Here is a 25104-nt window from a genome sequence, read left to right on the forward strand (position 1 = left end):
CCTACTATATTTGCTCCCAGGGACGTACTTAACACTTATCTGTAGACTGTGCTGTGCAGGTGTGTACACTTGGATATTCTTGAAAACCCCGCCGCATTTGATACTATTAACGCGAGAGAATTAGTTGCCATTGTGCTGCTTCACTCTGGCGGCAACAGAGGGAACGTAGCAGAACACGCCCGCCATCTAGTGACGGGCTGCGCCAACTGCGCGGCGCAGTTGAGTTCCACGGGCAGTCCGACGCTGGCCATCCGGCAGACAACAGTAGCTCCTGCGCGCGCCCCGGCGAGAGAACGACAGCCAGCATGTCCGCAGACGCAGAACTGAGCTCCTTGCTGTCTCGCAGACAGGCCATCAACGAGGCACTCGACGAGGGCAAGCCCGTCAGCCCACAGCAGCGGGCCAAGATCAGCGTCTACGCCGAGTTCCACGAATTCACAAGGAAGCAGATCAAGGAATACGAGCAGACCTTCCGAAAGTGAGTACAACTCTTATTGTCGCATTTTGAGCTGCATTCAAAGCGTAAATTTTCCTCTGGATAAAATATTGCTGTCGCTTTGCTTGGAAATCTCGACAAAGAACATTTCATCGAGAAAGAGAGCTTAGAACGAGATTACAAACATGTCATGTCCGTATGTTTACATGTAATTGCCAGTGCCAAAGCACAGAAGACACCGCCTCCTTAACATCTCACCGGCATTTCTGTAAACTGTTAAAGCTCATGAGAGACAGTTCTCTAAGCACTGTTTCCTGCGAGCATGCTTGCTTTTAAATGCGTATAGTTGACAGACATATCAGCTGATGAAAACAAAGTTAAAGCTTGCGCGTTGACACCCTCAATGTTAAGTGTGTTGTGCGGGAAGACAGTGTCCTTGGCAGAAGGCCGTAGCCATGGCAACGGCATCTGTCTGGCTCCTGTTTAGGGGGCGTGGCACATGCCCACAGGACCGAGAGCACTCGCTAGCTAACCTGTTTTCCAAACAGCGACGAGTTCGTAAACTCACTGCGCTGTTACTGTTACAGAGTTAAGAATGTTGCAAGAGGAATCTGGAATAATTTGACCGTTGTTATAAGCGATGGCTTAATGCTGACACACGAGGCGGTAGTTTGCACATTTTTTTTTTTTTTTTTTTTTTTTTTTTTTCTGGCAGCAACTTAATACGCTGCTCTACAGCCTTATTTGCACCATTCTGTATTGATTTCTTAAATACTGCGTGTATGCCTAACTAACGTTGAGAATAGATTGTATGTTGTGAGAATGTATACAAAAACAATGTGAATCGTTATTTACAGACGAGCGAAAATCATCGGAGAGAGGAATTGCTATATTAACTTACACATTGAATCTTCTGTCAGATCGTTTGAATCTATGCTCACCAAGTATGAAATGCATAGCGAGAAGTAGCTTGAGTTACTTCACTATAGGAAGGAATATGCAATGGCAGTGAAATCTGTTTGCGCCGACAAGATTGGGCCAGGTGTCGGATTTGATGGACAATGCAATGACCTACGAAATAGCGAAGACAGGTTTAAGACGACAACATAAGCGACAGTTATAAGTATTAGTCTTAATCAACCTCATGGTCTTCTTCCAAATATGACCCATGATTCAAACTACTTTGACGCAGATGTGGAAGGTAATGTAAATGTTTCAGCAACTAGTGCCGTAGATAAGTGCTTGATTTATGCGATTAAAAGTTGACTTAACCACAGCAAAATACAGTTGAAAACAGTTTGACACACTACTCTCAAAAGCGACATTTCGTCATAAAATGAGATAATCAGTGATGTGACATTTTAAATTAATAGGTCTGGAGGTAAGTGGAAATCTTATAAGAAAGTATTACATTCCCGGTATTAAGAAAAGTGAGCGCTGTCATTAGAGTTATCAGCACTATCGCTGAAATGTAAGTGCGACAGTGTTTACATTCGCTTATTTTCGTATTCTGGTATCTTACACCAAGGTATTTAGTGGGATTTACAAATCTTGGAATGGATGTTTTTGGAAGCTGCACGTTGTTAGTCCGCGGAGTTACAGTAGGTTACTATTAAAGAACATCGGAATTTTAATTCTCGTGTAGCAACACTCACCTTGTGATTTGTACTTAAAAATGTGGACACTCTCAAAGAGAAGCACGGCATTTACCCAGTGAACATTAGTCAGCAAATTATCATTATTTCATTTAATATTTTTTAACTATATATGCAGTGACTCGTTACACGACCAGGTAGGTTTGCTTTTAATGATCGTACGAAATCAGAGAAAAAAGTACACGAACGTTCTACCAGTAGCATTTGTTTAATCTTTTTGTAAGATTTTAAGTTCATGTTAAGCTGCTTCAAAAGCCGCTATCATACTTCAGTACCAGCTGACGTAGGACAGTGCTAACTACTCAGTAGTTCCAAACCTTAGGGCCAAGAAACTTTCAGCAAGAAAATCAAAGCTTATGTGTGAAATAATAAATTGAAAAATTACTTGCGATGGCAAATTTTGATACATGGTGGTCGACGTATCACTGAGTGTCAAAGTCGACCTACAAACCAAGCATAGTGGAGTAGACAGTGTTAGATTGAGACAGAACGTTTGCTATTAGTCATACCGAGAGCCCATACTCGAAACTAAGTCGCGAAACATATTACTTCCTCCAGTACACAGGGATCGGACAAAAGAAATGTGGAAACGCCAAAATAAAAAGAAAATAAAAACATTACCATGCCTAATAGTGTAGGAAAACCCATCAGCACCCAAAACAGCATTCAGTCATCTCGGTCTGGATAAATACAGCTCCTGTATGGTTTTCAAGGATAACGACCACGCGCCCTGCTCTCCAAATTAGACAACAAAGGCGGCATAATATGATCTGGTGACTGTGGCTAGGGAAGATGCAACAATTCATGCTCATGCGAGCTGTTTGAACAGAGGCACTGTCGTCTTGAAACGCAACATCACCATTGGGGAACAAACGTTGTGCACTGGGATGCACTTGATCAGCCAAAATAGTCACATAAATCTTGGCAGGAATACGATCTTACAGGGTTACCACAATATGGCTCCCAGAATCATCACCGAACCCCTGTCAGTTTTCACTTTTGGGATGTAAAACCGGCCGGAATTGTGAAACAAAAATTATCCGACCAAATGGCTATCTTCCATTCCTCCGTAGTTCAGATTTTACGACTTCGACACCACGTTTCCGTGTTATGGGCATGCTGCACCACTGAAGCGCGGTTTTAGCATTCCAGCCCTCCCTACAGTTCCCTGCTTATGGAGACCCCTTCCTGTTTTGGTGCTGACAGTTCGTGGGTACGACATTGAGTTTTGAAATGACTTTTGCAGCTGCCGTCTCTTTATTTTTTGTCACAATCCTCTTCAGTGAGCGTCCGTCACGATCACTCAACACCGCTTTCTGGCTTAGCGGATGACGTTTTCCCGCTTTCCCCGTATGCGGTATAAGTCATCGACACGGTACCTCTTGAAACACCCAACACTTCGACTACTTCCGTTACGGAGGCGTCAACGATTTGCCTACGTTCGAATTCACTTAGCTCCGACATAATGCACTCGCAACTACACAGAACCCTGTTCTGACTGTGACATTTGTAACATATTGAGGACATTTCACAGGTGCCGTTCGTGATCAAATACAACAGCGGAATGCCGGCCGCGGTGGCCGAGCGGTTGTAGGCGCTTCAGTCCGGAACCGCGCGACCGCTACGGTCGCAGGTTCGAATCCTGCCTCGGGCATGGATGTGTGTGACGTCCTTAGGTTAGTTAGGTTTAAGTGGTTCTAAGTTCTAGGGGACTGATGACCTGAGATGTTAAGTCCCATAGTGCTCAGAGCCATTTGAACCATTTGAACAGCGGTACCTGCAGGGTTGACCACCATCTGCACTTATGTTAAAGCGGAGTTAGAACGGAAAAAAATTTCACATTTTCGGATTTTTATCTCATTATAAAATTTGCAATTTTCCGAATAAAATTATATACATATATATCACTTATAAACTCAAATGGGAAGTATTTTATTTTTTTAAAAATTAATCTACACCTGTTGAAAATGTTAAAATTTGTATGTGCATTACTTAAAGATCCAATAAAATCGGTAATTTTTTTTATATAGAAGGCTGTGGATTGCTGTGTTACAAAGGTCACGATCAGAAGAGGATGGGCACCAGGCTGAGGAAGTTGAAACAAAGTTTGAGAGACAAGAAACTTTCCGATGATAAAACCATAAGAGGCAGGCTGACATTAAAAATGATTGAACTACTGCAGTATTATGGGATGGCCATTAGAAATAATACTGAGGATTTGTTGCACTATGGGCTACCTTCTTCCACAGACTGTCAACTAATGAAAAACTGATGAAAAACCACCTTTACCCTCCTGGACCTGATTCATGGCGCAATTACCGCAATGACCAGTGCTCACAGTACATTTCCGCAGCTCGTAGTCTCATGGTCGCATTCTCGCTTCCCGAGCACGGGGTCCCAGGTTCGATTCCCGGCGGGGTCAGGGATTTTCACCTGCCTCGAGATGACTGGGTGTTTGTGTTGTCTTCATTTCATCATCATGGAAGTGGCGAGGTTCGAAATTTGTACGGACGCTGATAACCGCGCAGTTGAGCGCCCCACAAACCATCATTATCATCATCATCATGATCATCATCATGATCATCATCATCATGATCATCATCATCATGATCATCATCATCATGATCATCATCATCATGATCATCATCATCATGATCATCATCATCATGATCATCATCATCATGATCATCATCATCATGATCATCATCATCATGATCATCATCATCATGATCATCATCATCATGATCATCATCATCATGATCATCATCATCATGATCATCATCATCATGATCATCATCATCATGATCATCATCATCATGATCATCATCATAAAAATAATGATCATCATCATAAAAATAATGATCATGATCATCATCATAAAAATAATGATCATGATCATCATAATCACCATACAGCCATAAGCATTCCATCCCAGCAGCAGTCATGGATATCATAAAACCTGTTTACAGAGACCTGGCAAATCCTGTATTACTGAAGATGTCAGACTCAAAATCCCAATGAGGAATCAGTCGTTCAATAATCTTATATGAACTAGCTTACCAAAAAATGTTTTTGTTGGGATGAATAAAGTGGCGGATCAGTGATGCTGTTATTGCTTTTAATGATGGCAACACTGGTAGGGTGAAAGTGCTACAGCATATGGGAATTAATGCTGGAGCAAACTGCATCAGAGAACTCGAACGGATGGACAAGGTTCGCATTGATAAAGCAGAGTTTGCAGCACAGTTGGCCACTAAGGATTTCAGGAAGAAGAAAAGAAGAAAAAACTTGGAAAAAGGTCAAGAGGATGATATACAGTATGGTGCAGGGTGCTTCTGAGTGACTAAAAATAAAAAATAAGCATATATTGAGTTAGTCTTTTCAAACTTTAGAAGCCGTTCCTGAAAATTTACATTTTCTGTTGCATTTTTCCCAAAATCTCAGAAACCACTTAGAGTATTCAAATTTTCATAGAGTAAGAACATACATATCCTGAGTCTACTGAACTAAAAGAAGAACATAATGTTATGTATAATTAAATTATTTAGGATAACGTACAAAAAAAGTACATAATTTTAACCGTGTAATTAAAAAATGGTATCTCCGAAAGCAGTGGCTGAAATTCAATTATTGTAGTTCAGTAGACTCAGAACATACAGTTTAATGTCCTGTAAAAGTTTCATGTCAATGGCTACAGGGAAGAAAAGTAATTAAATTTAACAATGTCGGGATAGGGCGTTCCAACTCCCCTTAAACATGCATTTCTCGCGGTATTTCCCTACTTTGGCCGATTTCTGTATGTGTCGCACAAAGATCACAACAGCAAAAATTAAGGAAATTCGGATATACAGAGGGATACCAATACCCATCAGTTCCTGAAGTATGATATGGCGAAACTGATGCTAAGCTGGGGCGGTCACAGCTACACAACTCAGAAAAATCGAGGAATGGTCCACCAATCCTCCGACGCCAATTACTTAAGTTGCGCTTCAGGAAGAAGACTGCGCTTTATATAACGACAAATGCATGTGAGATTTTTCACTCTCGTCATGACTTCTTGTTTGAATCGGCTCATCCTAACATGTACATTACGGGAAACCTTTGCGAGAGACAGGAGCATCTATATATGACCTCATTCTCCTTCATGTAACTACAGAGTCTGCTAAATGGAGCAAGGTGGCGCAATGCTAAGTCACTGGACTCGCTTTCAAAAGGACATCGCTTCAAATCCCCGCCCGACAATTCAGGTTTAGATTTTCCTTGGTTTTCCAAAATCGCTAAACACTGATAATGGGGTGATTCCTTTGACAGGGCATGGCCGATTTCATTCCCCTTTCCCAGATTATGCCTTGTCTCTAATGGCCTCGAGATCGACGCGACTTTAAATCCTAATCGTCTTACGTTTCCCCTCCAGTTAGTGTGTCTTTCCTCTAACTGTTGCAGATCGAGCCATCTATGTACAAAACAACTTACGCAGTTTCATTTAAAATTATCTCTCTGTCTGTCTGTCTGTCTGTGTGTGTGTGTGTGTGTGTGTGTGTGTGTGTGTGTGTGTGTGTGTGTGTGTGTGTTTGGGGGGGGGGGGGGGGTAATTCCCTCTTGAATATCATTGTGACAACGTTAGGTGAGGGACTTTCGTCTGTGGTAAGCTGGTTAAAGGCCAATTAAGTGTGGAACCACATATAAGATGAAAAGAAAGAGCGGTATGGAAGAGATCGCAGAAATTTTTAATTTGGCGTGGCATTAATACCGAGAACGTTTTGTACCTTTTTACTTATCGCAGAAATAACAACTTGTGTGACGTCACGTTATGCCGAACTTGTTTTCTGCATTGCTATTTGCAGTGAATTCTGCTGTGGAGACAATTTTGCGTTGCAATATGAAAAAGATGCGCAAGTTGGTTTATAAAGATTACGCAGAAAAAGAAATCTTGTTTTGTTGAGGGTGCGTCGACATACTACTAGCTGCTGGCAAGGTACATTCAGAGACCGCGGCGTCGAGTATACAACATTGGACGAATCTTAACTCGGAGCTCGAATAATGCTCCGCAAATCAGGTCTCTTTGCACTTCGAATGCGCAGTACACCTGTGGTGGTAGGAATAAAAAATGCTCGGCTGGGTATCCTACGTGGGATCTGAGAACGTAATAGCAGCGCTTTTCCGCATTACTCTCTGCTGGGAATGCAGTCTTGCCTTGTTCCACCAAGGCCTGCTCGTTCTCACGACGTAACCATTAAACTCGCTACTGTCATTGTGGCCTCTGTTAGTATTCAGCCAGTCACTGTCGAGTAAAGGCCGATGTATGCCGCTTATTACAATCGCAAATAGAGCGCGGCAGATAGTGGTGTGTGTTTGTGTACCTTTTGTAATTACTGCAATGTTCTCGATATTCCTACGCGGTCGCAATAAAATGTACGACGAGCGCCTTTCCTTCTGCAGTGGGCTGTACGCTTTAGTGAAACTCGCACACAATAAACATGCTTACCGGATCATGATTAGAGCGTGTTTTAAGCTCGTACGTTAACGCGTTCTTCGAGGAATGGTAGCGTTAGGGAATAATGGTGAACATGTTGCGGAAAAGGCGAAAACAAAGCTCAGATTTGTTGTGGAAGGGTTCTACGGAAAACGCTTTGCATCTGTGAAGGGAATCGCCTATAGACTACTTATGTGTATCTTTGGTAGAAAAACGAAATTATTCTCACGAAACCCTGTTGAGAAAATTTACAGAACAGGAAACCTGTACGACATATGTGCCGCACCCATCTACGTATGGCGTAGGGGGCTTGAGGATAAGATAAGGAAGATCCGAGCGCATACAGAGGCACATACTTTTTTTTCCTCGCTCCATGTGCGAATTAAGTACAAAGAGATCTGTATCGTATTGCCGACTGGAAGATCCCAAGGATTAGCCTACTCAACTTCGTTGTTTCCTTCCTCTGCCCACAATAATCCCCTTCCACGCGGTATATGACATTGTTATCTTACTGCGTTTCTTCGCTGAAACGTTATCTTAAAATACACTCTCGCGACTGAGTATGGCGTAAGTGAATCATCAGAGCGAGTGCGTGTGTGGATCCTTTCGGTGTTACCACAAATGGTACTAAGTGCCTCCATTTGTTCTGGAGTAGCAAGACGTGTGTTGTCGCATCAAAGCAAAACATGGAAATTCCGAAACTGTCCACGAACGTGGCGGCTTCGAATAGCGAGCTCGTCCTAGTATAGAGGAAGCACTAACAGATCGTGAGTTAGCTTCTATTGCTGTGACACTGTAATGGAACTCATTATATACCCCCATAAGTCTCACTGCTACTGAAATGAAAATCCGTCGGTTTCTTGGGACGCGATCGCCGTGTAATTTCACTTCATGTAAAGCCGAAAACTTATTGCAGAAATTGTATTATAACAAACGCACCTCTACAAAAATCACGCGCACAGTAACTTATCATCCATATTCACAAATAATCCTTATACACTGGTAAACATCGCAGGAATTGTTGTACATCAAATTACACATCCTATACTCAATTACTTTCGATTTGCTCACGGAGCCACGATTTTGTATGCGCATTTAAATCCATTCCAAAGTACAGTTCTGCCGTTCTGCTGATAACTGAAATGTCAGGCGCGTAACTTCAGACCTGAAGTGGGTAGCACGATTCGCATCGGTAGGTGGTCATTCGGTGCCAAGCCGGACACACGATGTGGTTCGTTCACTTGTACGAGAATTTTATGAGAAATCTTAAAGATTTTTAAATAAAACTCTTTATTGACATTCTGTATCTTTACTCTTCATGTCTGCCCATCTGTAGCCCTCTGCCACTGGAGGTCTCCACATTCAAGCGTGTAGCATGGCGGTGTGTAACGTAACTGAGATTGTCACTCTGCAGCGGAGTGTGCGCTGATATGAAACTTTTTGGCGGATTAAAACTGTGTGCCTGACCGAGACTCGAACTCGGGACCTTTGCCTTTTGCGGGCAAGTGCTCTACCAACTGAACTATCCAAGCACGAGTCACGCCCCGTCCTCACAGCTTCACTTCTGCCAGTACCTCGCCTCCTGCCTTCCAAACTTTACAGAAGCTCTCCTGCGAACCTTGCAGAACTAGCACTCCTGAAAGAAAGGATATTGCGGAGACATGGCTTAGCCACAGCCTGGGGGATGTTTCCAGAATGAGGTTTTCACTCTGCTGTCGTGCTTTGATAGCTCAGTTGGTAGAGCACTTGCCCGCGAAAGGCAAAGGTCCCAAGTTCGGGGCTCGGTCGGGCACACAGTTTTAATTTGTAACGTAACTCTCGGTGCGTGAGAACAAGCGTGCAGTAATAGATTTTTGAAGTCGATGAGTTCGTCCACACATGGAACACCGTCCCCTTCAGTATGTCAAAGCCAGGCCACACACGAGCTCCGCGACATGTGCAACAATCCAACGCCTTGGGCTCACTGTAATCAATCGCCCTCCACACAGTTCCGACTTGGCCCCGTCCGATTTTCATCTATTTCTAAACCTTGATGAACATCTACGAGGACTACACTTTCATGTCATGAAGAGGCGCAAGCAGAGAAGAGGTAGTGGCTCTGTCAACAATGTCAGACACTATAAAGTGACGGTATCAACAAACTGATTTCTCGTTGGGAGAAATGTGTTCGTCCCTGGGGTTACTATGTTGAGAAATATGTAGACACTAAGAATAAAGAAGGCAGCAGACGATCAAGTAGGTAAAAAGACGAGGGCTGGTAGAAATCCTTGGATAACAGAAGAAATATTGAATTTAATTCATGAAAGGAGAAAAACAAAAATGCAGTAAATGAAGCAGGAAAAAAGGAACACAAACGTCTCAAAAATGAGATCGACAGGAAATGCAAAATGGCTAAGCAGGGATGGCTAGAGGATGTAGCGGCTTATCTCACTAGGGGTAAGATGGATACCGCCTACAGGAAAATTAGAGACCTTTGGAGAAAGGAGAACCACTTGTATGAATATCAAGAGCTCAGATGGAAACCCAGTTCTAAACAAAGAAGGGAAATCAGAAAGGTGGAAGGAGTATAGAGAGGGTCTATACAAGGGCGATGTACTTCAGGACAATATTATGGAAATGGAAGAGGATGTAAATGAAGATGAAATGGGAGATACGCCTTATCTTAGAAGAAATTCTAAAGGTGGCAGGGGTAAAATACAGGGAGCGAAAGGCTATTTACAATTTGTACAGAAACCAGATGGCAGTTATAAGAGTGGAGGGGCATGAAAGGGAAGCAGTGGTTGGGAAGGGAGTGAGACAGGGTTGTAGCCTCTCCCCAATGTTATTCGATCTGTATATTGAGCAAGCAGTAAAGGAAACAAAAGAAAAATTCGGAGTAGGTATTAAAATTCATGGAGAAGAAATATAAAAAGAAGGTTCGCCGATGACACTGTAATTCTGTCACAGACAGCAAAGGACTTGGAAGAGCAGTTGAACGGAATGGACGGTGTCTTGAAAGGAGGATATAAGATGAACATCAACAAAAGCAAAACGAGGATCATGGGATGTAGTCGAATTAAGTCGGGTGATGCTGAGGGAATTAGATTAGGAAATGAGACACTTAAAGTAGTAAATGAGTTTTGCTATTTGGGGAGCAAAATAACTGATGATGTAGGATATAAAATGTAGACTGGCAATGGCAAGGAAAGCGTTTCTGAAGAAGAGGAATTTAACATCGAGTATAGATTTAAGTGTCAGGTAGTTGTTTCTGAAAGTATTTGTATGGAGTGTAGCCATGTATGGAAGTGAAACATGGACGATAAATAGTTTGGACAGGAAGAGAATAGAAGCTTTCGAAATGTGGTGCTACAGAAGAATGCTGAAGATTAGATGGGTAGATCACATAACTAATGAGGAGGTATTGAATAGAATAGGAGAGAAGAGGAGCTTGTGGCACAACTTGACTAGAAGAAGAGACCGGTTGATAGGGCATGTTCTGAGGCATCAAGGGATCACATATTTAGCATCGGAGGGCAACGTGGAGGGTAAAAATCGTATAGGGAGACCAAGAGATGAATACATTAAGCAGATTCAGAAGGATGTAGGTTGCAGTAAGTTCTGGGAGATGAAGCAGCTTGCACAGGATAGAGTAGTATGGAGAGCTGCGTCAAACCAGTCTCAGGACTGAAGACCGCAACAACAACAACAAGAATAAAGAATGTTAACAAAGTTCTTTATTTAAAAAAACTTTGAGACCTCACATTTAAAAAATCGAAGACATTTTTCAGCTCGGCCTCGTATCACGTTATTAAAATAGCCTTCAAAATTGATATTAAAATGGTTTTCATGTACGGATAGTTTGCTGTTGAGAGGTTTCCCGTTAATATTGTAAACGAAAACTGAATTGTATTTCGTTAATAATTAGTTAATGAAAACGGGAGTTTTGGCGTCCTAGACCAAGGCTAATCCCTTCTTCTGTCACAGCAGTCAATCAGATTTCAAAATTATTTGAGGCAATCTCTCATGAAATACGTTCTCTCAATATCAACTAGTGATCGTACATCGGTCCACTTGTGACACCAGGTATCAGCTACTGAATTATTCCTCAACTGAGATGAGTAGCGTTAGAGTGATCTTATGGCTTCAATAGACAGACATGTTGGTTTAAATGGATCTTTTATTTTTTTACGACACAATCAAATGAACATTGCACAAAGCTGTTACCGGTTTCGAGAACCAGCTATCTTCTTCAGACCAAATGCATCAGCTCTGGAATTAATGAGCAACAGTATTTGGGCAGAACATTCCCAGGGAAATGACTTGGACGTGGAGGTCCAGTTGTATGGCCACTGCGTTCGCCTCACATAAATAACCTGGAGACGCCTGAAGAAGCACACGTGTACTCTACTCCTCTGACGAATGTGGAAGAATTGGTAGCCAGAGTTCATGCTGCTCTTGTTATTGTGGACGCAGCTTTACTGGGAGGGGTCCAGAGCTGTATGATCCGGCGGATTGCGCAATGTTTGGACGTGCAGGGAGGTAGCTTTGAGCATCTGCTGTTCTGAGTACAATGTATTCTGTTGTGGTCATGCGATCTTTGATATGGACATTATTATTGTCCCTGGTTGCTAATGTGCAACATCTGAGCGCTCATATTACATGTAGTACAAATGACAAGTAGATGTCACTGTACTGTGTTATCATCTTCAGCATCGAAATTGATATTGTTTTTGTAGTTATTCTGTCCTGTGATAGGTCATATTTTTTCAACTGTTTATTTCTTATTTGTCTAACCACGTGTTTGTTATGCTCAGCGTTACAAAATGTTGTAAATTCAAGATACTTGTGACCAGAGGAACGGTGTATATTACAGTATGCAATGAGAGAATGAAATTAGCAAATAAAAAAAAATGCGCCCCAACTCAAGATCGAAACTTCGACCTCCTGTATGCTAACCCAAAGCTCTACCCACTGCACCTACCGCACAGCACAAGTGATACGTGGTGACAGAGGCAGTTACCATACATATGATTACAGTGTTGCCAGATTGCCACACTATAACGTCCTTTTCTGCCGGATGTACTCGCTGGACGAAATGTTGGGACATTTTTTTATCGCTGGCGTGTGAAGAGTCGCGCTGCGAAGCCCGAGTGCGCAAATTTCGCTTCACCCTGTATAACTTCTGTTGAGCGTAGGTGTGTGTACAGTGTGGTGCTATTTTCCCCTTCTATGACGAGGAAGAGAAATGAGAAGATAAAACAGGTACATTCGTCTTGAAGTGGCCGTCGGATTTATCATCATCATAATCATCATCAACAACATCAGTAACAACAGTTCCCCTTGCTGTGACGTACGTCACTGCGAAGACAATACAAGACACTGGCGCAAAGTCTGGTGACCAGGAACTTTACGCTACCACAGCTCCTCCCCTTGCCGGCCAAATACTGGCAGCGAAAATTTTCTACTACCGCACAGGTGTGCGTTAATATCTCGGCTATAGAGGTGGGTAATGGAATAGGAGAAAGTTGCTAATGTACCTCCGGCGCGCAATGGACAGGAGCTTGTGGAGCTTATATTCATATGTAGTGGCCATGACTCAAATTTAGAAGTTCGTCCAAAAGAAACCACTCAAAAGAAGACATTAAGGCACAGTGAAATTAAACGCCGTCGGTGAAGGTTAGAGCCGTGGTTGCGTACTGCTGCCTACGGGCTGTATGTGGCCCGGTGGCTCCAATCCATTACTTATGCGGCGCGCGATTCTCTGCCGTATTTAATTATAACATGCATCTAGCAACTAACAGCCGAATGCAAAATCAACTAACATTAAGAGTTTCTTAAGAGAGTAGATTTTCTGCTAAGTAACAAACAAAAATTCTCACAGCGACAGCAAGATGTGCTTAATTGTAACTGACGTTGGTGAATTCGGCCGAGAGCAAAGTAAAGTCCGCCGCAGAGGCAGAGAGGTAAAGAGCGCAGCCACTGCAGGGTTAGAGGGTGTGAGAGAGGGTAATGTTTTATTGTCTATCTTCCTGTACTGATAGCTCATGGACGTGTATATCTCTTACCGATCAGTCGCTGTGTTGTAAATTATAAACCGAAGTAACACGGATTCGTGAATGCCCCCCCCCCCCACCCCGTTGTACAGATAAGGCTCATCAAATCCCAAATCCGGCATGTATTTGTATCAAGGGATATGAAATTAAATTGAGCCTGCTGTGATACAGTGCAATGGGTAGAAGAAAAATATTAAAAACATTTAGTAAGCATTTGATTCTCTTCCTGACAAAACTCTACCATCTGGTGAGCAAGATGTATGAGGCAGGCGAAATACCCTCAGACTTCAAGAATAATATAATAATTCCAATCTCAAAGAAAGCAGGTGTTGACAGATGTGAAAATTACCGAACTATCAGTTTAATAAGTCACAGTTGCAAAATACTAACGCGAATTCTATACAGATGAATGGGAAAACTGGTAGAAGCCGACCTCGGGGAAGATCAGTTTGGATTCCGTAGAAATTTTGCAACGCGTGAGGCAATACTGACCTTATGACTTATCTTAGAAGAAAGATTAAGGAAAGGCAAACCTACGTTTCTAGCATTTGTAGCCTTAGAGAAAGCTTTTGACAATGTTGATTGGAATACTCTCTTTCAAATTCTGAAGGTGGCTGGGGTAAAATACAGGGAGCGAAAGGCTATTTACAATTTGTTCCGAAACCAGATGGTAGTTCAGCAAAGGACTTGGAAGAGCAGTTGAACGGAATGGACAGTGTCTTGAAAAGAGGATACAAGATGAACATCAACAAAAGCAAAACGAGGATAATGGAATGTAGTCGAATTAAGTCGGAGGATGCTGAGGAATTAGATTAGGAAATGAGACACTTAAAGTAGTAAAGGAGTTTTGCTATTTGCGGACCAAAATAACTGATAGTGATCGAAGTAGAGAGGGTATAAAATGTAGACTGGAAATGGCAAGGAAAGCGTATCTAAAGAAGAGAAATTTAACATCGAGTATAGATTTAAGTGTCAGGAAGTCGTTTCTGAAAGTATTTGTATGGAGTGTAGCCATAAGTGAAACATGGACGATAAATTGTTTGCACAAGAAGAGAACAGAAGCTTTCAAAATGTGGTGCTACAGAAGAATGCTGAAGATTAGATGGGTAGATCACATAACTAATGAGGAGGTATTGAATAGGATTTGGGAGAAGAGGAGTTTGTGGCACAGCTTGACAAGAAGAAGGGATCGGTTGGTAGGACATGTTCTGAGGCATCAGGGGATCACAAATTTAGCATTGGAGGGCAGCGTGGAGGGTAAAAATCGTAGAGGAAGACAGAGATGAATACACTAAGCAGATTCAGAAGGATGTAGGTTGCAGTAGGTACTGGGAGATGAAAAAGCTTGAACAGGATAGAGTAGCATGGAGAGCTGCATCAAACCAATTTCAGGACTGAACACCACAACAACAGTATATATTAGAGACTAAGAGCGTTTGATGTATATATCTGGCTATCGACATTGTTTCTGCTCACATCAGTGATACAAGCTGGATTATTGCGCAGTCAGCAACATCGATTTCAGACCATAAACGGTACACTCTGTTCAAAAAATTCCGATACTTTGTCCATAAAATTTTTCTACTCTTACCTTTTACTGTGTATGGTCTCCTTCGAAATGCTCTCCTCCACAATTGATAATCCGCTCCCAACACTGTGTCCACTTCCGGAAGCAGTCTTGGTGCGCCTCTTGCAGCTGTTGCAGCTGGCGGTGAACAGCCGCGGTTCACCGCCAGCTGCAACAGCTGCGTGAGGAGCTGCGGATCCTCAGGAAGACGGCTACCCCCACCGCCAGCTCCACTGCGAGTCGGCCAGCGGGGGTTGACGCCTCCACCCAGACGGAGCCACCAGCGCCGCCAGTCAACGTGACGGGCGGAGCGGAGGCACCCATGGACATTGAAGAGGAGCAGCCTGCTCTCCCTCGCGACGGGGAGGTCGAGCCGCGGGCACACGACGAGGAGACGCACACTGAGACAGCCCCACTTGCTGCGGCGGAGACTGAATGCCTGCCGCTCCCTACGGAGCACAGCGTTCGGCCTGTGCTGCAGAAGATCGCCGCGTCTCTTCGTGACGGGACATACCCGCACCTGGACAACCCCTACCCATTTACTCCACCCGACAGGACGAAACCGGCCCTTCCGCACCAGCCTTACGGACCAGTGAGGAACAACAAGGGTCTTAGAGGACTGGTATCGAGGAAGGACCTGGCCATCATCAATCAACACCCTGTCTTCACGGACTGGGAACACATCTTTGAGGTCTCAGCCTGGGTCGCGGCGGCTGGGGAAGTGCGCCCGGAAATACAACAGCATCCAGCATACCAGCAATTCCAGGAGCTCGAGAAGAACTTCACTATGGAAGGAATGAACCGATTCATTGATCAGAATCCAGACTTCATGCGCGTATTATGCCAGAAGCCGTCTACTTCGCCAGTCAAACCAGCGAAGTAGCCAGAGGCCCACCCCATCGAGAGGCCACCCTGACAACACCAGAGCAGTCTGAGGAGGAACAGCAGCATCGCTGCTTAGCCTCCATCACCTCCGGACAGAGGAAGTCCGTGATCTCGAAGACTGTGCGCCTCTTGCTACGTCGCGCGAAGCGCCGCCTGCGAATTTTCTTTTATCTCGTCTATCGTTGCAAATCTTCGTTCTTTCAATGGGGTTTTCAACTTTGGAAATAAAAAAAAGTTCGTAGGGGTCAAGTCTGGAGAGTATGGAGGATAAGACAGCGGTGATACCCATTTTTGTACAATAGTCTCACACCAACAGGATGAATGTGCGGGTGCGTTATCATGATGCAAGAGCCATGAATTGTCTCGCGACATTTCAGGCCGTTTCCGTCTCACATTTCCTCGCAGGCGTCGCAACGCGTCCCGATAGTACCATCGATTAAGTCTGTCCCTGTGGCACGAATTCAGGATGAACTAATCCTTCAAAGTCAAAGAAGATTATCAGCATGGCTTTGACATTCGACCTGACCTGGCGAGCTGTTTTTGGTAATGGAGAACTTTTCCCGACCCACTGTGAAGACTGAATCTTGGTCTCAACATCATAACCGCAGACCCACGTCTCATCACCAGTTATGATCCCCTTGAGGAACATCTCGTTCTCATTTACGCGATCCGAAAGCTCTTCAGACTGGGAGGTGAAGGTCTTTAGGTCTTGACTCGTGATCCGTGGTACGAATTTGGCGGCAACACGATGAATTCCAAGATGCTGTTAGGATTCCATAACATGATCCAGCTGAAATATTACATTCTTCTGCAATCTCTCGGAAAGTCAGATTGGCACGCACAGTTCAGTTGATGTTCCTGACAAGAGCGTCGTCGGTAGACGTCGAAGGTTTAACTTCCATCCGGCCACTTTTTAAACCGTGTGAACCATTCGTAACACCGAGTACGGCTAAAGCACTCATCACCGTAGGCTGCCTGCATCATTTGGTGCGTCTCTGTAAGGGTTTTCTTGAGTTTCACGCAAAATTTAAGGCCGCCGCGCTGCTCTGTCATCTCGAAATTCGCAAACTGTGCGACAGAATGTTCTACTCAATAACGCACTGAACAATAACTGACATACAATAATAATACAGTTAAGCGATAAACAGAAGCGTGTGCAGGGATGCCAACCGCATTTCACTCCAACATATCATTGGCACGAAGTTAGGAATGTTCCGGGCTTTTTTTTTTTTTTTTTTTTTAACAGGCTTGGTAATGTCAATTCATTGTATTCGTATGACTGTGTGCAGTACTTCATTTATTAGATGTCGCCGGAACGGTGAATTAAAAGGAACGAAAGCGTATCGCTGACACGTAGGCTTTGTCGAAATGTGGAGGCAAAGGAGACTCCGAGTAGACGCAGGTCTGAAGTCCTTGTTAGCATGCAAGTGCTACGTTTGCGTCACAGCCAATCCAGCTATCCGCTTGCTCGAGCCACTTTTCATCACCTTGCAGGTAGCCTTAAAGTCTGAGACGCGGTACGCTATGATACGCTATGAGAAAGTGTCGTGCGATATCAAAATGTAGATGTACGTTCCACATCTCCCGCTAAACTGCTGAACCAATTTCAACCAAACTTGGTACACACATAATACGCTGTCTGGAAAGGATCGCTATGAGGTAAGAACCACCCGTCTATCAAAGGGGTGGGGATGAGAAAGCAGTATAGTCCACGATGCGAGACTCCATATTTAGTCATCCATTATTGGGGAAAAGAGCACTGAGATTTGCAACAAATTTTACACATAATTTCAAACCATTACGAATATTTCTCGCTGACGACCCCCACAAAATGATGAAAGAAAGAATGAAAGAAAGAAAGAAAGAAAGATTGTTACTTACCACGTTTTCGCTGTTTATGCGGTAAAACAGTCACGTGAAGCGTGACGTTTTAATTTATTACTTCTTTACTACTAACTGTAATCGTGACACATTTTTCAGACAGTATTCAAATGAACCAGAAAAATCATGTTATTGTACGAAACTTATTTCAGGAGATACGTCATAAACACTGAATACGTGAGAAATTATGAAATTATTACATCATGCAAAACATTTAAATTTATTACTTCGTTGCTACTATTTCTATTCGAAACTCGTTTCGCAGACAGTATCCACATTTTCCGCTGAATGTACCTACTAAAATCACTAAGTAGTGATTTACCACCAGAAGGAAGTTCTTACTCATTGGTCTGAAGATGACCACAGTAGTCGTCGAAACCGGTCACCGTAAATAAATTGTGGTCAAGACTGTTTCTGATAGTAAATAAATCTATGCAGAGTGGTTAAAGAATGCAGCAATACAGAAAGCTTATAGACGTGAAAGGCGATTATATGGAAAAATAGATATGTAGTAAAATATTACTGTAAATAAAAAACTTTCCTCATGAGCTTATTTTATATGACCAAACGGCGTTAGTTTTAGTAAACGCCTCGTATAATTCTGATATTTTGACCACTGTCAGACTGGCTCCTAATTGTGATAGACCCTGCATACAGATTTTGTACTCGTAGTGTGGCGACCGAAGTGGCCTCTTCCATCGCTTGGCCGTTAATCGACCTTGCGTCCAGTAACCCTAGCAGCCCTTTGGTGAAGGGGAAAACTATTTGTTGTCGATTTTTGCCAACTCACAATTAGCACTAATGTCTGCTGTGATAAAAGTTCGTAGGTTCAGTGAGCGTGTAAGTGGTAAGTTTTGGCGCATCTACCGCACAGACCAGGCGCGTAGGCTGTGGTTCACCTTCTGCTTATCAACGGTGGATGAGAGCGCGTGTACGCACCACTAGTCTGTCACCTGTTGCGCGCGTGAACGACGTCACGCACTTGCGTGCCCTTCAGAGCAAAGAAGCGGGCGCTACTGAGGAGCTACTACGCACGTCGGACGGCGCCTGTCTGAGAGACTCGTAAACAACCTCGCATATTCACTAATTCCACATACAGGTGACGTGTCTTCTTGCGTCAGCAAATTAGAACTTTAATGGCTGTAACGTAACGGCAGCATAGGGGTCATTCATTAGCAGTAGTCCGCCTGTACCCAGTGCCAGAGAACAGCTGTCGGTGAAGGAGGCGAACTATTGATGGCGTTATTTTTCCCTGGTTATTAACGGAAACAGAAATTTTATTTGCTGCGCCGTACGTAAGCACACCGGAGGAAAAGTTATGTCACCCACAGGAGACATCACGCTAATGAAGCGTCTGTAGCTTTCATAGCAACATTAATGCGGCGAGAAAGTCAAGATTATACAGCGCTCCAAACTGATCATTGTGCTGTTTTAGGGATGTGACAAGTATTTTGTCTCGTGTACTTATATTATTGAAACTTCCCCTTTGAATGTAAAGAAAGACTGTGCTGGTAAACTTCTACGTTATTTGATACCGAAACAGCTGAGTAAAACTCACAGTTTTCTCTTTACTTATTCTGACCATTTCTAAACTGACACACAGTATTTTACCGCAACGCAATCTGACTTTTAATAATCCCTACAAAAGAATAGTCCTGACTAACAATGACCTATACCCTTCATGAATCACTTACCTCACAAAAATCTTCGTTACTCGAACTACTGCAATACAGCGAGCGCCAATAATGCCAGCTAAATAAAAGATTCTAACTACTGAAGGCACTTACTGGTTATAGGCATGTAGTTAGCAAATTAAAGATTTTGATTGAGAACAATCAATGTATTTACCTTAATAGTGTTCAAAAGTCATATATACTTGATATCTATTTTGGCAAATTTCCTTTTTCTGACTGACACACGTCCAATCGTCCGCTCATATTAGCATCTCAAAACTCTCTCCCTGCATCCACCACTGCTAGCGGCTCACCTCCAACTGCCCAACGCTACGGGCTGTTAATATCTAATAGTCTAACACTACACTGGCGAATATTCCAACAAAGAGTCAAACGAGCCACAGGCTGCACACTGCGCAGTCAGCGATTTTCATACAGAGCACTACGTGGCGTTACCAACATACAAATCTAAACAGCGAACTTCCATTATCTATACACAGAAAAATTGTTTCATTTTTCTAATAGGGCAGCTGAACACAACGATAGTATGTAGAGAAAAAGGAATCAAGAGCAGAATAAAAATGATCCTGAGGTTTTGGCTAGTCTAAACGTAGTTATCCAAAGGAAGATTGCGATTTGTCCAGGCAAGCCTACATCCACCTGCGAATATCCAATCACGATGAAGACGACAAAGATTAATATATTTAAAAATACGTATTATCAAGCTTTCTGTGTACTATTTTTTAAATTACGTGATTTCTTACAAATATTGCTGCATGCTTAGCTAATCTACAACGAATTGATCTTTCACGCAGAAGCTCGACGATGAATATCATAAAGGTCAAGCGATAAATGGAATGGTCGAGCGAAAAGTGGTAGTATATTCAACGCGCTCAGTGACCACACATTTGATACTTCACACCTTCATGTGAACTTTGCCACATCACGAATTGAACATATGAACACAACTACAAACCATTGTATTCCATATGTCATTTTCATAGTGATACATATAATTTAATTCCACTGATTTATCCGATCTCGTACATTCAGCCCAGTGTCTGGTTTTGACTTGTTCTGTTACTTTTACGGTTACATTATCGAAGATTACTTTACACCGAAAGTTGCAGCACAACTTTTTCCTAAATCAATCTCTCTCGCTGTTGAATAGTATAAAATTGCTATGAAATGTTGATAATTCAGGTATTGTCTTCGTCTGTATCTGTCTTCGTCTGTAGCGGCTATAACGAGGATATTTGAGCGTTACGGCAACTACCTATTATTAAAATGACGAATCCAAAAAACAAAGATAGTTTTATTCGAGAATACCACCTTGAGATACTTCCAGAATATTTTTTTCCAAATTCGTTAATCATTACGCTGTCATCTTTCGTCAGCTGTGTGGTGATGGTCTTGTAATCGGTAAACGAGCTAACTGTTGCAATAATATAGGACTTGAAAGTTTGCGTTTTTGATTTGTATATAGGAAGAATGACTGCTATAACTGTTCTGCATACAGCTTCGAATTGGGAGGGAGGGCATTTTGACAGCCTCGTAATACCGCGAGGAATAAAACTTGGGCATTCGATAAGAATTCCATGATCTCATCGTTCCACGAGAGCGTTCACGTTGCGATAGCAAGGTTCATAGCCTCGAGTTGCTGCTTTTTGTTACCCATTGACCTTTCAAATGTCGCGTGCTTCAAATTCTTTTGGCATTACTCAGAAGCAGAGTTTCTGCTCGTCCGCTGAACGGTAGTCCAGCAGTACTGTCACGTCTTTGGGACGTGGTAAGTAGGTCTAACTATGAACGCAACATACACGAGAAACGTGTAGTAAAACATTTCAGATACAAGGTTCCTGGGGGAGGGAGGGAGGGAGTGGAGATGATGATAGACGTTGGAATTTGTGTGTTGAATAATAGACACCGTTTCAAAAGAGCGCACTTTTCGTTGTGGTCCACTTTACATTGTTCGGACTGGCATTAAACGGTCATGTGAAGCTCCGCCGCTGGCGCTACTGACAGTAAGTACTAGCAGTAAGTCATAACAGTGAGGTGGTGTAATCAAGTTGTCCCCATTTGCTGGTACACAACGCGGAATGTCCAACGTGCCTACAAGGGATGTTGCGTTGCTCTCAGCCATTAATCACGACGCAAAGTTGGTCAGCTCGCTTCAAACGTTTAGACTTCAGTTCCGCGAAATCTCGTGTAAACTACGCTGCTACATATTCACCCAATGCTGCGGTGTCATTCAAGTCTCTAGTCGATATGATACGCACCATGGCAGTTGAACGGCAAACAGTAAATCGAACTAAGACATTTTTTCAGATATTGTTTGTGTGGTCTGTTCAATGTATCACAGCAACAATATATAACAGCGATCCTGCCTACTTGTCAGAGTACAATAAGGTTTTTAGCAGACCAGAAGGTATGTTTATCACATTTTAACCGGTGTAACACCGTACGTAGACTTAAAACCAACTACTACCAATATTATCCGAAATACTTTGCTACAAAATTTCATTGCGTGGCCCCACTTTTGTAACTGGCTTTCCTACTATCTTATTAGTATAGTTAATGGGTTCAAATGAATTTACGTACACAATTTACAGTTTTTAGTGGACGGCTATTTTCGTACCGCATTATTGCAATTATAAACTATTATCTACACAAAGTGTCATTAGGGTTTTCTTTAGAATTCTTTTCAAGAAACGACTCGAAGAGCACAAGGGCAATTGCAGAAGAGGGGAGACTGAAAGATCAGATGTTGCGGAACTTGCTTTACAGCCAGGGGACCACTACATTCATTTTGACCGGACTCAAGTTCTGGCAAGCAAAAACGGACACCACAAAAGGCTGTACAAAAAGGCCATAGAGATAGTGAAATACCCCATGAATTTTAATGGGAAGGAAGAGGGCGTGAAATAGAAGGAAATATGGATTCCCGCGCTAAAGATGTGTACCAGTCTGTCACTATGGGATGACAGTAACAGCGAACGACGGCAGTCGACAACTGCCAGTTGCAATCGCGTTTTCAAAACATGTGACGTCACGCCACTGCGCGGAAGTTTGCAGAGACGGAAATTTTGCTGTTGTCAGTAGTGAGCCAGGTTGCGAATCGGACATTCAACAAAGCTTCGATCCACCTTGTAAATGTCCTCTGCAGACGGGGACGATACGTCGGGTTTTAAAGTGAAATCCTTTCGACCACGGCGTAATAGCCCGGAATATTTTATTAATTATGACAATTCCGGCCGTGAAAGTTAAGAATTTACAATAATCTTTGTTCGCAAGTTGGAAAATAATTTTTTACATGATTAAAATGGCCCCTAATTATTTTGCGAAATGCTGCAGAACTAATCAGAGGAAACTAGAACTAAAACATATCTATCAAGAACTCAGAAAAAAGTGTAATTCTCGAAAATGGGGTGTCATATTCATCAGACTCAAAATATTCTGCCAGATGTCGACATTAGTCCATACTGTTTTGATGGACGGATATGTCATACCCGAAGCTGTCCCATCGCCGATATAGGTCAGCTATATGAAGATCCACAGGAAGCTCGGAATAAGGGCCCCGGTGTTATCGAGAAGATGGATATCGTATTCTGTCAATTCTGGCATCGTCGGGTGCATTCACCCCGAGTCCAGAAAATGACAATTGAAGGTAAACAGACGCCACTTCAGGTGAAAGATCTGCTTTTCTAACCATTTCCCAGTGGACAATCCGACAGCTACCCTTCTGAAATCAATGACACAAGCGACGAATGAGACTGTGATTTCGATTGAAAATGTAAAATATCGAATAAAACATTTGAGTATGGCAATTTCGACTTGTAATTCGTTATCGGCGACCTCACAGTACTTTATACCGGGAGTTTTGCTCCAGTCTGCTAAATTAGTTATTTTTTGATATTCAAAGTTGAGTCCTCCATTTTGAATTTTGGAAATTCCGACTTCGGATTCCTAATCAGCGACCCAAACAATCTAAAAAAAAGTGGAGTTTTGTAGGATTTTATTTTTATTTTCCTGTTATGTCCAGGTTTTTAAGCGAGTTTGCTCACAGCGCACCGTAAGGACTGTGGTCGTACATGATCCTAACGAACAGGCACCGGAAAAGACTGCCGCGCCTCGTCAGTGAATTACATTTCAACTCAGACTTGAATTGCTGCTGTCAGTGAATGCAAAACCATTTCAACCAGGTTCCGAGCGAGCATACAGAACGTGCTTGCGTGTAGGGCACAATTGGGTCGGATATCTTGTAAAACACCATTGCTCACAGGGGTCTTCAATGGACCAAACAACCTAGAAACTGGACATCAGCTGACTGGAGGCGTGGGGGGACTCATCAAGAGCACCGACGGCCCAGTGAGACGTTCAACGTGCAGTGTGTGGAGGGCACAGTTGGGGGTCAGAGATGGTTCCGTAATGTTTTGGGCCGGTGTTCTTCGTACCACAACTAGGGTCCACTTATTCAGGTTACCGTGATCATCAAACAGGATGATTATTTCAACATTCTCAGTGGCCAAGTGTTGTCCTTTCTTCTGCATCTCCGAGAGGACTATCTTCCGAAATGATAACAGCCGTGTTTACCGCACTACACGCATACTGTTAATGGGCTGATGAACATTTAGGCAGCCTTCCGCACGTCTACTGGCCTTATAAATTTTGAGTCATCAGTTCTCTGACTGGTTTCATGCGGCCCGCCACGAATTTCTCTCCTGTAGCAATCTCTTCATCTCAGAGTAACACTTGCAACCTACGTCATCGATTATCTGCTAGGGTGTATTCCAGTCTCTACATTCCTCTACAGCTCCCTGTAGTACAGTGGAAGTCAGTCCCTGATGTCTTAACAAATGTTCTATCACCCTGTCCTTTCTCCTTGCAGTGTTTTCCACATATTCCTTTCCTCTCCGATTCTGCGTAGAACCACCTCATTCCTTACCTTATCAGTCCACCTAATCTTCAATATTCTTTATTTATTTATTTATTTATTTATTTATTGTTCCGTGGGACCAAATTAAGGAGAAGTCTCCATGGTCATGGAACGAGTCAATACATGGAATTATAACACGATAGTAGAAACAGATGAAATGAAATACAAAAAACATATTCAGGCGATAAGCCTTAAGTTTAAATAAAGAAAATCAACAATGTAACACTGGAATTTGCTTAATTTTTTAGCTCTTCCAGAAGCTCCTCGACAGAATAGAAGCAGTGAGCCATGAGGAAACTCTTCAGTTTAGACTTAAGAGTTTGGGCTACTGCTAATATATTTGAGTTCTTGTGGTAGCTTATTGAAAATGGATGCAGCAGAATACTGCACTCCTTTCTGCACAAAAGTCAAGGAAGTGCATTCCACATTCAGATTTGATTTCTGCATAGTATTAACTGAGTGAAAGCTGCTAACTCTTGGGAATAAGCTAATATTGCTAACAACAAACGACATTAAAAAAAATGTGAGGGCAATGTCAGAATTCCCAGACTATTGAATAGAGGTCG

At 42.8% G+C, this 25104-nt stretch overlaps 1 protein-coding gene across 1 annotated transcript in view; it reads left to right on the top strand.

Annotated features, from left to right (window-relative positions):
• The first annotated feature begins 229 nt into the window (after positions 1 to 229).
• The window catches only part of LOC124776664 (EF-hand domain-containing protein D2 homolog), a 286690-nt gene continuing 261815 nt past the window's right edge, over positions 230 to 25104 (top strand). The window contains exon 1 of the mRNA XM_047251765.1: positions 230 to 478. Within this exon, the coding sequence (XP_047107721.1) occupies positions 306 to 478 (173 nt within the window). The 5' untranslated portion in view covers positions 230 to 305. The remainder of the gene's footprint in view (positions 479 to 25104) is intronic.

This window comes from Schistocerca piceifrons, chromosome 2, assembly GCF_021461385.2.
Source record: "Schistocerca piceifrons isolate TAMUIC-IGC-003096 chromosome 2, iqSchPice1.1, whole genome shotgun sequence".
NCBI lineage: Eukaryota > Metazoa > Arthropoda > Insecta > Orthoptera > Acrididae > Schistocerca > Schistocerca piceifrons.